Source organism: Hypanus sabinus, chromosome 3 (genome assembly GCF_030144855.1).
Source record: "Hypanus sabinus isolate sHypSab1 chromosome 3, sHypSab1.hap1, whole genome shotgun sequence".
Lineage (NCBI taxonomy): Eukaryota > Metazoa > Chordata > Chondrichthyes > Myliobatiformes > Dasyatidae > Hypanus > Hypanus sabinus.
In genome coordinates, this window is record NC_082708.1 from 41,603,963 (window position 1) to 41,619,875 (window position 15,913).

Below are 15,913 nucleotides of genomic sequence, written 5' to 3' on the forward strand. Positions count from 1 at the left end.
AGGACACGATATGTATCGTCCCCACAGACTACCGGGAGTCCCGTCTTTTGACCGCTCAAAGTAGAGAAGGAGCACTGGAGAGGCAGTCGGAGCATCGAAGTCCAAAGTAAAGGACAGAAGGAGCGCAGCGCCTCGCGGAATACCCTCTCGTCTATCTCACTTTCTGCCCCATCCATGGCAAGGTCTATAGTTCTCACATCGGTTTCATCCGTGAATTTAAAACCGATTTGGAAGTGGGTATCAGGGCTCACGAGAGCATGTGTATTGTCAGCAACTGAATCACAAGCCCGCGTTTAATACTTACAGGTGCCATTCAAATTGCTTCCACTTGCTTTCTGTTGTTTATCTCTGTTATGAATGCATGTGCTTGAGGAATGTGCATGGGGCGGGTGTTCAGCAGCCGGCGCTGAGGCACCACAAGTCTCAGCGTCGTCCACACTGTCCCCGCCCCTAATCGGAGCCGAGTGAGCGGATGAAACATGGCGCTGGACGGATGGAAATACTAATGACAGTCGGAAAACTCGCTTCCATTTGTACCATGGTAGGTGTCCTGCGGGGTTCCCACGCTTCTGGTTCTCCAGCGGCGGCGGCTCTGTCGGCGGTTTCCCGGTGTGGAGCAGGCCCCGGGGCCCAGCCGGCCGCCTGGCTGCCAGGTCACTGCTTCACTCCCAGTCCAGGGCTCCACTCCGGCCTGATGGCTGCTGACAGGCCAGGGAAGCAAACGAGATAGGCATAGTCCTTAAGATACATGGAGGAAAGAGGCCTCGCCCCTTGGAGCCGGGCTCCTCAGCCCCGCGGTCTTTCTCCGTGTTCGACCTGGCCTTCCCGGAGCCGGGCGCCGCAGCAGTTCCAACTGAGGCCGGGAGGCAGGTGCAATGAACGGGCAGCCTAGCGCGCAGTGTGTGGACCTTACCCGCCAATAATCTGGCTGCAACCCTCGTGTTGGAAACTTGGCTGTTCAGTATTTAGTCTGATAAAGCTTGGGGACGTTTAGAAAGTACAAAACATATTTCCCCGGCTCTGCTAAGGCGCAGCATTGAGTCTACAACAAGACTGTTTGTCACTTTCCTAATGGAACCACCCTGTCAAGCTCCTCCTGATAACCTTATTTTGGATTGTTCATGAAAGTTCTCAGATTTAATTGGAAACCATCTGTAATTGATTTAATTTGTATTTTCACAATAGAAAAAGAATACGCCAGCAGTTTATTTGTGTCTTGGGGTTTTTAAATTAAACTCAATTTTACTGTTAAAAGTTGCAGTATAATTTGTGGTTTTATTCAAACAGGATTTTTTAATTTTCCCACATCAGTGCTATCACTTTTTTTGTAATAAAAATTATATCTAAATTGACTTCGTAAATAGAAAATCACGTGGTTTGGTATCTTAATTTCATTCCCCAAAGTGGTTGATGTGAAAGGTTCAGCGCTATTTACGTGTGACAAAGTACATTTGAAGATAAGCTGATAAGCGATTTTACTAATGTATTGTGTCATTGCTGCGACAAGTAATTTGCTGTTCAGGATTTAGGACATCCTGAGGATTTCACACATGACATAGTAGTTCCTAATCAGTTTCTTTGTTCACTTGCACTTTAAGATCTGATTTTGTTCTCTCTTAAATGGGAACAATTTCTATTTGGTTATCATAGGAGACTGGCACATGCCACTAAGAACAGCACCACATTCAAATGTGGAATTTAAACTGTAAACTAGATACTAGTGGAATGCATTGAAAATCAGGCATTTTAGTACAAAATTGTCTTTTAAAGTGCCAGAATAATATGCTTTATAATCATAAATTTTCAAACCATTTTTTAAAAAAACACTTTCTCCATGGTGAGCTCAAATTGTTTCAAATTGATTGGAAGAATGGGCATTGTTGTGGGATAAATACGAAACCTACTTCGGTTACTGCATGATCCTACAAAATAACTCATTAGTTAGTTTTGTTGCTTGAGAGATTAATAGCTAGAATATCATGAAATATCCATCTGTTTTGATTTCTATCCTTCTAAAGTGGTATATATGTCCTTTAATATATGTAAAATACATTTTTTCCAGAATCCCCCCACTTCCCTCTTTAGTTCCTCACTCTGGCTCCTCTCTCCTCACCTGCCTATCACTCCCCCCTAGTACCCCTCCTCCTTTCCTTTTTTGTGGTCCACTCTCCTCTCCTATCAGATTACATCTACTCCACCAATCATTTGCCAGCTTGTTACTCATCTCCCTTCCCCCACCCACCTGACTTCACCTATCACCTTCTAGTTTGTACTCCTCCACCACCTTATTCTGGCTTCTTTGCCATTCTTTTCCAGTCCTGCTGAAGTGTCTCCGCCTGAAATGTTGACAATTTATTCATTTCCGTAGGTGCTGCCTGATCTGAGTCCCTCCAGTAACTTGGTGTGTTGCTCTAGATTTCTAGCATCTGCAGAATCTTTAGTGTTTAAAAATACTGTATAGCCTTTTCAAATGCAGCAGTTCCATAGTAATACTATACCAAGCATGTTTGAATTCACAGTATTTTGTCTCTGGCACAGGACTTATTGTTAAACATGTTTATAGTTAATATATAGGTTTTCTTCAAATTCCTGATATTTATTTTGGTCATACTTTCAATTTTTACTGTCAAAATTAAATTCATCTGTGTTGTTTTTTTCTCTGATCGTTAGTTGACAGTTTTGCTTGCCCTCAAGGTACTCTCAGATGTGATGGAGGCTTGGTGCTGACGGATTCCCAATTTCTGTTGCCTTTTAATATCTATTTTCTCCCCAACCTGTGGGTTAAATGTATGTCCACTTTGTATCTGTGTTTCCCTGAGCTGTATCCTAGTTGTTGTAACCAACTGGTGGTTTAAGGTTTCCTGAGCTAAATATTCTAAATAAAAATGTGTAGTAAAAACCTGTCAGACATTTAAATAGTTTTATTTGCCCATGTTTCTGAATATTTATAGAAATTGAAGGGTACAGTAGTGCCAGTTACTAAAAGAGGGTAGTCAATATTATTGAGTTTTCAGCAGAATTAATCTAGAGAAACTGGTGTTTAACGTAAATTCCTTAATTAGGTTTGAAATGTTTCATGTATTACCAAATAATTTCTGCAATAACATTTAAGAAAACTAGCCAGCTCTTAGTGCTCATAGTTTTGTCACCTCCCACCTTCCTTTGCTAGCCACCAAAACTTTACCCAGCTGATGTCAAACAGAAAATCTACAGATGCTGGAAAGTGCTGCCTAGCTGTTGTCATGTGCTTTTCTTAGTAATGTTGTGTAGTGTTTTTCATGTACACTCAAATGTGGAAGTCCTCCCATTCCAATGTTTCTGGACACCATATTATAATCAAAATGCTCTAATTGCAGCTAAGCTCCCTTTCCCAGAATTCTGGGCTTTCCTTCCTTCTGCTAAATTCTTGCGCAGTTTTTCTAGTTACTAAACAGATGACATTTTAATCATTTTTTTGTGTATATTACAATGTTTTATAGTCTCAACTCGTACATCTCGTAGACCTTTTCTAGTGTTGCAAGCCCTTGGGCACCTGCAAAATAAAAAGAGCCAGTGTAGCAAACAGGAGGAAATCTGCAGATGCTGGAAATTCAAACAACAACACACACAAAATGCTGGTGGAACACAGCAGGCTAGGCAGCATCTATAGGGAGAAGCGCTGTCGATGTTTCGGGCCGAGACCCTTCCAAACAAACAGTGTTTTGAAGGAACTCAGCAAATTAAGCAGCATCTGTTGTAAGGAATGTGATTGTTGACACTTCAGTTTGAAACCCTGCATTAGGACTAATAGCCAGTATAAAGAAGAGAGGCTGAGTGTGCAAGAGGATCAGAGGTGATAGGCGAACTGAAGGGAGTTGAAGGATGGTGGGCATTTTGAACCAGGTGGAGATTGTGTTGGGAGATGTGAATTTGTCTCTCTGTATCTCTTCCATTGATATGATATTTTGGAAGGTTTTTTGTCATTAAGGTAGCAATTAAAATTCTTTATGAGTGACTGATAGAGCATCTATGTGGAATTTTCATTTATTTATTCCGTTTTTTGGATTGTGCATTTTGCTGGTAAGGCCATTGTTCTCACTATCCTTAATTGCCTTTGTGCTGATGACAATAAGCTCTTTAAATGTTGCTGCCCTATTGAGGTTTTCCCAGAATGCTATTGGGTGGGGTGTTGATGAGCTTGCATCTAGTACCAATGAATAAATTACAATGTATTTCCAGGTTAGAATGGATTGCATTTTGTAGGTAGTGATCCCAAATACCTTCTGCAGAAGGTGTAGGGTTTGGCTATACCCTGGATGAGTAACAGCTGTGCATTTGTAGATGGTACAGATTTCAGCCATGCTGCAATGTTGATGGAGAGAATATATGTTTAGGATGGTCACTCAATCTGGCTGCTTTACTCAGGCTGGCGTTGAACTTCCTGAGTGTTAGAGTTGAAACCTTCCATGCAAGTATTCTATTGCAGTCTTTATTGTGCCTTTTAGATGGTGGAAGGGCTTTGGAGTGTCAGGAAGCGAATCATGCAGACCTTTGACCTATCTCTGTAGCTAGTGTAATTTTGTAGCAGGTCCAGTTGTGGTTCTGGTCAATAGTCTCCCCTTGGTGGTACACTGTGCGTTGGAGATGATTTATCTGGCACTCCTGTGGTATGCGTACAATTTGTCTGTAATCACTCATACCTGTATGTTATCTAGATATGGCTGCATGCAAGTACAGGCCGCTCCATTTACTGAGGAGCTGTGAAAGTAAACCATTGTGCAAACATCCCAATTTAAAACCTTTTCAAGGAAGCAAGGTCATCGATCAAGTAACCCAAGATGTTTGGACTTTGGATTCTGTCAGCAATCTGCAATGCTGTCCTAGGGTTGGGATAATTGACCTCTGACAGCCATGACCATCTTTGTCCATGGTGTAATTCCAGCCATTGAAATAATTACTTACGCTTTTGCCAAGGTTCCTAGATGCTTCTTTCTATTAGGTGCAGCCTGATGTTGAGTTCTCACATCTAGAATTCAGTTCCTATTTGGACCAAGGGTGAGAGAGTGTCTGGAAATGGCGATCCTGATTGGACATTGGTGGGCAGGTTATTGTGGAGCAGCTAGCTCATTATAGTGTCAATAACATCTTCCATTATTTTGATCTTTGTGGAACAGTCTGATTAGGTGATCTTTAGCAGGATTTAATTGTCCTGTCTTTTTGCAAGCAAGGGCATACCTGGGCAATTTTCTACTTGTTGGTAAGCGTGCTGGGGCAGCTGGTTCTGCAGCACGCCTTCGGTATTTTAGCCAATTTATTTTGTGGTTCTATATTTTAATTTATTCTTGTTATATCCAGGTCTCTCAGTTATATGTGATGTCACACTGAATCACCTTGTTTGCTTATGTGATAGTGGGGAGCCCCAGTGAGGCTGAATGAAAAAAAATCCTCTTGATAACTTCTGAACATAGTTATGAATAATTTAGTTTCACCTTCACAGTCAAGTACTGCACTCCATCATCGCTGAGGTTGCAGCGTGTTTGGAGCTGCTTCCTCCTGCTAGCTCGGTGGTTGTCCACCACTTCTCTTGACTAGGCGTAACAACACTGAAAGCTTTGGTTGTGGGATTGGCATTGCTCATTTGCACACTGTTTGGCCTGCACATAGTCTGCCTGCAGCTTCATCAGAGGGGTATGGTATGCTTGCTGTTACTGCTGATGTGCCATTCCATACATGTTGAACCAGCATTGATCCTCTTGCACCATAAAACATGAGAGTAGAATCTGAAATCTGCTGGTTGTAATGGTGGGATAACAGATACACTAGAATGTAATATGTTGTGATGTATTTATTTTTAACCATTGGATGCCTAACTTTGGACCGCCTGCTTTGTTCTGCCACCCAGTGCTCTTGGTATGAAGACAGCATTTTATCTCTAAAAATGGCACAATGATCACTTTTATCAGTGCTGACATGGATTCACAGTTGGGTTTAGGAGGAGGTTAAGTTGATGGTATCATAGAAAAGTACATCACAGAAACTGGTCCTTGCTCACCTTGTCCACTACCTCCTCCAGCAGCTTAGTCCAAATATTCACCACCCTCTACATTGAAAAGATCTCCCCTAAACCACTCTGTCGTCACTATAAACCTGTGGAAGCTGGACTTGGTGCAGATCATACTGCTGCCTGCATGAGAGGCATTGGAGGGGATGAGTGAAGGAGGTATGCAGTTGAACAGTGAGTGATCGTCTTAGTCAATTGTAGTCGCAAGACCCTATTGGACATGTTAATGTGGAATGCTGCAAGTGTGATTCACTGGTTTATTGGCATGGTGGGGGGAGGGCTGCATGGCCTCGGTCGTAGTGAGGACTAGGCCTCAAGCCTGGGTGTTCCCTGTTTGCAGCTGCCCAAGAGAGAGGCGTCAGAGTTGGTGTGCTCCACCAGAGTGACGGAGGCAGTGTGGCACAGCATACATGCTGGAATTGGTGCTGTCTTCCAGTGTTCACTTGGCAGAAGACAAGATGTATTGTGTTCGACTACAGACTGCTGCAACATTCATGGACTCGGAGACGAGGACTATATATTTTTTGTGATCATGTGTGCCTTGTGACGTTTGGAAATGTGTTTTGCACCCTGGCCCTGAGTGAAGCTGCTTCATTTGGCGGTATTCATGCATGAATGTTAATTAACATTGAACGAGGGCTCAATAAGCTCAGTCATTGGTGATACTACCAATCCATTTTAGGTAATGTTCTTTGATTATGGTTTTTCCAGGAGCACTAATGTATCAGCTGAAGAAGGATAATGGGTGGCCTCGTGCTATAAAACCTCATGCAGTTTGAAGTAAATACTGAGAATTCCCAAGGCGACTCTGTCCGCCTGTGGAGTGTCATCTTCTCTTCCAGCAGTGGGATAGGACATGTATAAAGTTTAAACCAGAGCAGGAAAAGACAGTAGATGCTGGAAATCCTGAAATAAAACAGAAAATGTTGGAGGTAGCATCTGTAGACAGATAAAACAGAGTTAGTACTGAGATCAGTGAAGTCATTAAAGCTCAAATTGCTTCTGTCTGACTTGCTGATCATCAACAGTATTTTCTGTTTCTTGACTAATCCATTGGGCAAATCTAGACATGACATTCAAATGTTTATGATAATAACTTTGCCGGGCTGGAAGTGACTGTGCCTGAATTTGATGATTTAAACTGATGTTGGTGATCATTGCAGATTTATTCTTCCAATTTGGCTTTCATACTTTTACTACATTTGAGTAATTTGCCCTGCCATTTCAGTCAATCACGTAACTTGTTGATCTGAAGTCGCACATAGGCCAAGTAAGGATGACAGATTTTCTTTCTCAAAGAACTTCAGTCAACCAGATTTTTTTTATGACAGTCTAATTTAGTGATCATCATTGCTTTTTTTAAGTTCCAGTGTTTTAACTGAGTTTTAAATTCCACAGTCAGAATAAAAGATAAATTCCTTGTTAATTGTTCATCTAGCTCTCTGAGATACTAATCTGGTATTTTAGAGCATGTTACCACTTTTCCACAAATGAAAGGGAAATATTGACAGCATTCCAGCTATTCCAGTACCATTACTTGCTGGCTACTTGAGACCGCAAAAATTCTGAATATTTTTATTCATTTCGGTTCAGTCTTAATAAAGTGGACTAGATCAGTGAAGTCTGCACCGGTGAAACAAAATTCTTTATAAACAGGGTTTAAATAAGAGTTTTAAAATAATTTCAGTTATCTTAATATCTGAATATGATTACAATATTTAATAGAAATAAGAAATTCCTGTTTCTTTTGAACATGTTGTGGAAATATTTTCCTGCTAAGGCAATCAGTCCTATGAAGGATGAGATCCATGGAAACTTGGATATGTGGAATTGGAATTGGGTTACCCACAGAAGGCAAAGGGAGGTACTAGATGGAGCATATTCTGCCTAGAGGTGTTCCACAAGGATCTGATCTGCGATCCTTGCTCTTTGTGATTTGTATAATGGCTTGGATGAATAAGTGGAGGGGTTAATAAGTTTGCAGAAGACAAGAAAGTTGGAAGTGTTGTAGTCAGTGCAGAAAGTTGTAAGTTACAAGTAGATATTGGCTGTATGCAGTTAGGTGAAGAGACCATTGCTCCTTGTGATTTGTATAATGGCTTGGATGAGTAAGTGGAGGGGTTGGTTAATAAGTTTGCAGAAGACTCCAGCTGTCTCTTCACCTAACTCTGCATCCAGCCAATATTTACTTGCAACTTACAACAACTTTCTGCACTGTCTACAGCACTTCCAACTTTCTTCAAGGGATTTTAATCCAGAAGATAAAACTTGAAGGCAAGATTTGTAGTATCAGAATCAGGTTTATTATCACCGGCATGTGACGTGGAATTTAATAACTTAGTAGCAGCAGTTCAGTGCAATAGTAATCTAGCAGAGAAAAAATTATTAATAAATAAATCAATTATGATATATTGAATAGATTTTTAAAAATGTGCAAAAACAAATACTGTATATTTTAAAAAGAAAGTCAGGTAGTGTCCAAAGATTCAATGTCTGTTTAGGAATTGGATGGCAGAAGGGAAGAAGTGGTTCCTGAATTGCTGGGTGTGTGCCTTCAGGCTTCTGTACCTCCTACCTGATGGTAACAGTGAGAAAAGGGCATGTCCTTGGTGCTGAAGGTCCTTAATAATGGATGCTGCCTCTCTGAGACACCGCTCCTTGAAGAATTTGTGGGTACTTTGTAGGCTAGTACCTAAGATGGAGCTGACTAGATTTACAACCTTCTGCAGCTTCTTTTGGTCCTGTGCAGTAGCCCCTCCATACCAGACAGTGATGCAGCCCATCAGAATGCTCTCCACAGTACAACTATAGAAGTTTTTGAGTGTATTTGTTGACATGCCAAATCTCTTCAAACTCCTAATGAAGTATAGCTGCTGTCTTACCTTCTTTATAACTACATTGATATGTTGGGACCAGGATAGATCCTCAGAGATCTTGACACCCAGGAACTTGAAACTGCTCACTCTTTCTACTTCTGATTCCTCTGAGGATTGGTATGTATTCCTTCATTTTACCCTTGCTGAAGTCCACAGTCAGCTCTTTTGTCGAACTGACTCTGAGTGCCAGGTTGTTGCTGCGACACCATTCCAGTAGTTGGTATATCTCACTCCTGTGCGCCCTCTTGTCACCACCTGAGATTCTACCCACAATGGTTATATCATCAGCAAATTTATAGATGGTATTTGAGCTATGCCTAGCCACACAGTCATGTGTATAGAGAGTAGAGCAGTGGGCTAGGCACACACCCCTGAGGTGCGCCATTGTTGGTCGTCAGGTAGGAGGATATGTTATCACCAATCCGCACAGATTGTGGTCTTCTGGTTAGGAAGTTGAGGATCCAGTTACAGAGGGAGGTACAGAGGCCCAAGTTCTGCAACTTCTCAATCAGGATTGTGAGAATGATGGTATTAAATGCTGAGCTATAGTAGTGTGGAGGAATGGGGATTTTTGGGTCCAAGTCCATAAATCCCTCGAAGTTGCTACGCAGGTTGATAGGGTGATTAAGGTGTATGGTGTGCTGCCCTTCATTAGATGTGGGATTGAGTTCAAGAACCTCAAGGTAATGTTTCAGTCTATAGAACTCTGGTTGGACCACAGTTATGATCAAAATGGTGTCAGTGAACACAGGGATATTCTGAGGGCTGTGTACAATACTATTAAATATAGCTCTTTTGAATTGCTGTCACTGAAACTGCAGCATGTAATTTCCCTCTAAGCAATGTATTTTAAAATCAACTTAATGATCTACTGATTTCATGGTCATCTGAAGGACTTGGCAGACCAGGCAAGTACAGTACCTTTAAGCTCACAAAAGCTCATTGTCATGGCAGGAAGGGTGGGGTGGGGGGAATTCCAGGCCAGGTTGAAACATAGAGGGAAGTGGCCCCCTCTAACTAGCATCTTGTTAGAAATGTGCAGTCACTGGAGAATGAAATTGAGGACATGAAGGCAAAATTGCTGTATTGGAGTGAAATGAAGGATTGTTGAGCGAGTGTAGCTATGGTCTGAGTGAAATATGGCTTTCTCCCAGCATGCCAGATACAGCAATCAAACTGAAAGGCTTCTCAGTTTACAGAATGGATCGAACTGTTGATTCAGAAAAGGCAAGGTTTGTGTTTCACGATAAACCCCTGGTGGGTCTCCAATGTGCAGTTTGTTGAACTTGTGCTTTCCCAACTTTGATCACCTCATGGTCAATGCCCTTCCATTCTATTTACTCTGAGTTTTCCTCTGTAATCCTATGCACAATTTACATACCACCAGTGGCCAATTATAATTAATCACTTGAGATGCTGCATGATGTCCCCAAACAAGAAGCAGTACATCACAATGCATTTCAAACTGTATTTGGGGACTTCAACCTGGCTTGTTTGAAGAAAACCCTTCCCAATTACCATCAGCCTGTAACCAGTAGCACAAAAGGTCCCAACTCACTATCCATCATTCCATGCCCAGAGAATAGTTTGGTAAATCAGATCACTTAGCTGTCCGTCTCCTAGCTGCATTCAGGCTGAGACTAAAGAGTGATTAGGACAAAGTTATTAGGACAACAAGGAGGTGGTTGCAGGAGACAGAGGAGCAGCTACAAAATTGCTTCAGGTCGGTGGACTGAGCCATGTTCAAGCACTCATCTGTGGATCTGAAAGAGTACATACACTATATTTGTCACAGACTTTATTAAAACAGTTGTAGGCGAGTGTGTCTCCACAAACTCATTCTTTCTTCTCCAACTGAAAGCCCTGGATGAGCCATGAGTTCCACAATCTGCTGAGGGCCAGATCAGAGGCATTCAAGTCTGGTGTGACCAAGAAGGGTCCAGGTACGATCTCCAGAAAGCCATCTCACAGGCAATTCTGGACTAAATGAATCATTGAAGGATGCTCGAAAATTGTGGCAGGGCTTGAATACTATTACCTTATAAAGTTAAATGAAGCTACATACAACAACAGAGCTTTGCTTCCAGAAGAGCTTAATGTCTCCTTTGCTCGCATTGATTGTAAAATCATCACAAACTCCCACACCTTGGGACCAGAGGGCATAGCTTCAGAGTACAGGAATGCTCATTTCGAACAGAGTTGAGGAATTTGTTTATCCAGAGAATGGTGAATGTGTGGAATTAGTTGCCACAGGCAGCTGTGGAGGCTCAGTCATTGGGTACATTTAAGGCAGAAGTTAATAAATTCTTGCTTAGTCAGTGCATGAAGGGTTACAGGGAAAAGGTAGGAGACTGGGGTAAGAGGGAAATGGACCAGCCAGGATGAAATGGCAGAGCAGACTCGATGGGCTAAACAGTGGAATTCTGCTCCATATTTATTAATCTTATGGTCTCAAAGATGCAAATATCAGGATGCTAACACGAGGAAATCTGCAGATGCTGGAAATTCAAACAACAACTCAACTGGAGATTCAAACAATTCATCAGGACTCGAAGGGTCTCGGCCCAAAATGTCGACAGTACTTCTCCTATAGATGCTGCCTGGCCTGCTGTGTTCCACCCTCATTTTGTGTGCGTTGTTGTTTGAATATCAGGATGCTCTTCATTGACTATAGTTCAGTGTTCGAAATCATCATCCCCTCAAAACTAATCAATAAGCTTCAAGACCTTGGACTCACTGCCTCCTTGTGCAATTGGATCCTTGATTTCCACGCTTGCAGACTCCAGTTAGTTCAAATTGACAACGTCCCCTCCGTGTTCTCCCTCAGCACAGGTGTGCTCTACTCAGTTTACACTTGTGGCTGTGTGGCTAGGCACAGCTCCAATGCCATAATCAAGTTTGCTGATGACACCACTGTCACAGGATGAACCAGCATATAGGAGGGAGATTGCAAATCTGGCTGAGTGGAGCCATAACAACACTCTTTTACTTAATGTCAACAAGAACAGAGAGCTGATTGTTGAGTTCAAGAGGAGGAAATCAGAGGTTCTTGAGCCAGTCCTCACAGGAATATCAAAGGTGGTGAGGTCAGCAACCTTAAATTCCTTGGTGTTATTTTAGATGACTTGTCCTGGGCACAGCACATAAGTGAGCATAGCAGTGCCTCTACTTCCTTAAGAGTTTGTGAATATTTGGGATGACATCTAAAACTTTGACAAACTTTTATAGATGTGCGGTAGAGAGTATTTTGACTGGCTGCATCACAGCCTGGTATGGAAACACCAATCCCCTGAACGGAAAATTCTACAAAAAGTAGTGGATACAGCCAAGTCCATCTCATCGGTGAAGTCCTCCCCACCATTCTCATCCACATTAAACATTGTCACAGGAAAGCAGCATCCATCATCAGGGACCCTCACTACCCAGGATATACTCTCTTTTTGTTGCTGCCATCAGGAAGAAGATACAGGAGCCTCAGGACTTACTGCCAGGTTTAGGAATAGTTAATACTCCTCAACCATCAGGCTCTTGAACTAAAGGGGATAACTTCACTCCACTTCATCATTGAAATATTTCCATAACCTATGGACTCTCTTCAAGGACTCTTCATCTCACGTTCTTGATATTTATTGCTTATTTATTATATCTTTCTTATTGTATTTACATACTTTGTCTTTTGCACACTGTTTGAACGCCCAAGTTTGTGCAGTCTTTCATTGATTCTATTGTGGTTATTATGGATTTTTCAAGTCTGCCCACAAGAAAATGAATCTCAGAGTTGTATCTGATGATATAAATGTACTTTGATAATAAATTTACTTTGAACTAAGAGGATTGTGTTCAGCCCTAGTCGTCTCATTATAGAAAGGATATGAAAGTTTATAGAGGGGGTGCAGAGGAGATTTACCAGAATGCTGTCTGGATTAGAGAAAGTCTTTAAAGGAAATGTTGAGTAAGGCAAGACTTTTCTTTTTGGAACGACGATGGATGAAAGGCGATTTGATAGAGATTTATAAGAGTGGCCATTACCTTTTCTCCAGTGTAGCAATGGTCAGTACCAGAGGGGATTTAATTAAAGTGAATGGAGAAAAGTTTAGGTGAGATATAAGAGGTAAAATGTGTAAGTGTGGGTGCCTGCAATGCACAGCCTAGGACGGTGGTAGAGGCTGATAAAATAGGGACATTTAAAAGATTCTTAGATAGGAACATGGATATTTAAGTGTAAAGAGGGTTTCTTCTTTTTTGTTAACTAGCAGGAATGCTAATTTACTGATAACGAGAATGGTATTCCTTTGTAAACCAAATGGGGATTAATGTTCTTTCTTCTGAGTCTGTAAGCTTTTGTTGACGGGCTTTTGGGCAGATCGGCGCGAGGGGGTCGAGAGAGAGGACGCAATGCTCTAAGCTGGGCGAGGATCGGACCCCAAAGGGGGGTCCGAGGCCGGGAGATTCTCCGAGGAGGTGGGGGGGAGGAAGCTAGATGTGCTTGGTTGACCACTCGGAGGGTCCTGAGTTGTTTGGAGAGTCGAGGAGTTCGGAGGGTCCTGAGCTGCGAGTCGAGGAGTTCGGAGGGGATCGAATGGTGGCCAGAAGACTTCAGAAATTGAGCTCCAACGGCTGTGCACGAAGTGGTTTAGACTTTGATAAGTTTGGCGCCTTTTCTTTAATTTTCTCTTCATATATACTGTATCGTTATTAATCACTTAGTTATAGTAACCTTTATAAATTGTACTCATTTAATCGCATATGGTGTACTGTCTGTTTTTTGGGTGAGGTGGGGACATCACACAGTATCCACACCAGCTGATTACCCAGTTTGGCGGGGCCGAAGGCTGCTCCCCCTAGACGAAATGAGCTGAGTGAGCCTGAGGCGACCCAGGGAGTTACATTGTGGGGTGCTCGTCCGGGGTTGATTTCTGTGGAAGCTGTGTGATCACCCTCTTTAAATTGTGTCTGCGGCGAAGAGCTGGTGTGCCTTTGTGGGTGTGTGATTGCTGGTTATCGCTGCGAGTGTGTTGGGTGGGGTGGCTGCTGTTGTTAGCCTCGAGGTCGTTGTTCGAGTTCCAACTAGTGCTGACGAAATGGTGATGGGACCATGGGTTGTCCGTACTGTTTGGAGAGTGAGGAGTGACAGGTTGGGATGTTTCAGCAGTGGTGGGCTCCGCCCGGTTATTGGAATAATGTCCAGCCCTAAAGGGGCGGAAGCGTGGGCGGAGCGGACCTCTCAGTTGTTGGGTGAGTGGCAGTGCTTGGCTGAGGGAAAGCGACAGGGACGGGCTGGTGACTTTGTTACAACTGTCGGGCGCAATTACCTCGAAGTGACCACTGCCAGTTCTGGGAAAGTGTGGGAAAATGCGTGTGGTTTGACTGGAAGTCAAATGCTGCAGCTGGGGGGCTTATCATATCCGTGGCAGGAGATTGGTGGGAAGTTTTTAGGGTATCCCTTTTTGCCTAGGGGGGCAGATAAATTGCTTGTGGTGCAAAGGGGATCTGTCAAGGGGATCAGTTGTTCCGTTGATTCGAGAGGTGTCGGGAAACTTAGAGAAGGCCCAGTGGGGGAACGGCTTGGGGTCTCTGGGGGAGCACGTTCCCAGCAATGTACCAAGGAACTCCCGAAAGGAGCAGACTCTATTCCTGAAGGCTTAGAGGGGCCATGTGCACAGGTGTTGTTACGGATGGATGGAAGTCAAGTTAAAGCCATCCTCGGCACCGGGGCGCCGGTTAAGTTGCTGTACAGTTTGTTTCATAACCGTTATTGGAAGCATTTACCCTTGGCGACATTGAGGACACTGGAGATTCGGGGTACCAGTGCCGGTGATTATCCAGACGACGGTTGTTGGTCAGTGAAAATGAAGTTCTTAGAGGCAAATGTGGAGGAGACTGAGGTTCAGGAATCGTTATTGCTGATGTATCCGGACCCTGTTGAGACGGGCAGCGTTTCTGTTCTAGAGAGAACCAATATCCTGCTGGTGCGCTTGGGGGCCTGCCCGGAGGAGGCGGGTGAGCGCTGTTTGGAGGCATTGTCGATGCACCCAGGGTTTCGAGCTGCTTGTGCGGACGTGTGTAGCAGCATTGGGCCGATACCGAATTCAAACAAGAGCCAGTGGTGGTACGGCCTGGGGGAAGTATCTGAGGGTGAGACCCTCCTAGTGGACGCTGCGAAATACCACGAGGGAGCGGAGTTGACTGCTGAAGACACCTCGGAGAGAGAGAGGTTGCGGCGACTGGCCCCTACAGCCGTGGAAGATGTAGGCAGCGTGTGTATGGATTATATTGCGTTGAAGAGGCGCACTGTCAGTGACCAGAATATGGCCCTGAGGGCCGAAGAGGCGATGGCCTGTCTGAGTGGTGTGATGTGGTTTAAGGTGCTGGATCGGAGGAGTGGATGTTGCCAGATCCTGATGAGTGGGGCCGACAAGGAGAAGACGGCCGTTATAAATTCCCTAGGTGTCTTCGGGTCTGAAAAGATGCCACAGGGCATATCTGGAGCCCTTGCAACATTCCTGCTGGGCAGGTGGAAGACCATAGGGGATGTGGAGGCGTTTGGAGTTTTGGTGTATATGGATGATCTCTTGGTGTTTGGATTTGCCTCAGGAGAATATGAAGTGAGGTCGTTGCAGGAGCAGCTGAGAACTACCGAGTTAAAGTGTTTTCGGGACACGTGCCAGGGCTGGCGAAGGTCGCAGCTCGTGAGTGACTGTCTCTACGGAACCAAGTTTGAAATGAAGACGGAGAGACTGGAGAAAGTGATCTGGAACCATTCGGAAGACTTACAAGTTAGAGAGAATGAAGAAAGTTGTCTGACTGAGGGTAATAGCAAACTGAGAACCCGGAGAGGGGAGTTTGCGGAGGTGAAGAAATTACAGACGAATCTCAGAAGAGAGAAGCGGAAGCTTGAAGGGAACCTGAAGGTGACCATCGACAGTTCAAATGAAGTGCAAAACCTGAAAGTTGATCTGGAAGAAGTCATGAGGAAGAAAAAGCTAGAGAGAAGTGC

General features: G+C 43.5%; 1 protein-coding gene across 1 annotated transcript in view; it reads left to right on the forward strand.

Moving 5' to 3' along the window:
• Nucleotides 1-361: 361 nt before the first annotated feature.
• The window catches only part of usp12a (ubiquitin specific peptidase 12a), a 56,283-nt gene continuing 40,731 nt past the window's right edge, over nucleotides 362-15,913 (forward strand). Inside the window, exon 1 of the mRNA XM_059964148.1 lies at nucleotides 362-541. Coding sequence (XP_059820131.1) covers nucleotides 473-541 — 69 coding nt within the window. The 5' untranslated portion in view covers nucleotides 362-472. The remainder of the gene's footprint in view (nucleotides 542-15,913) is intronic.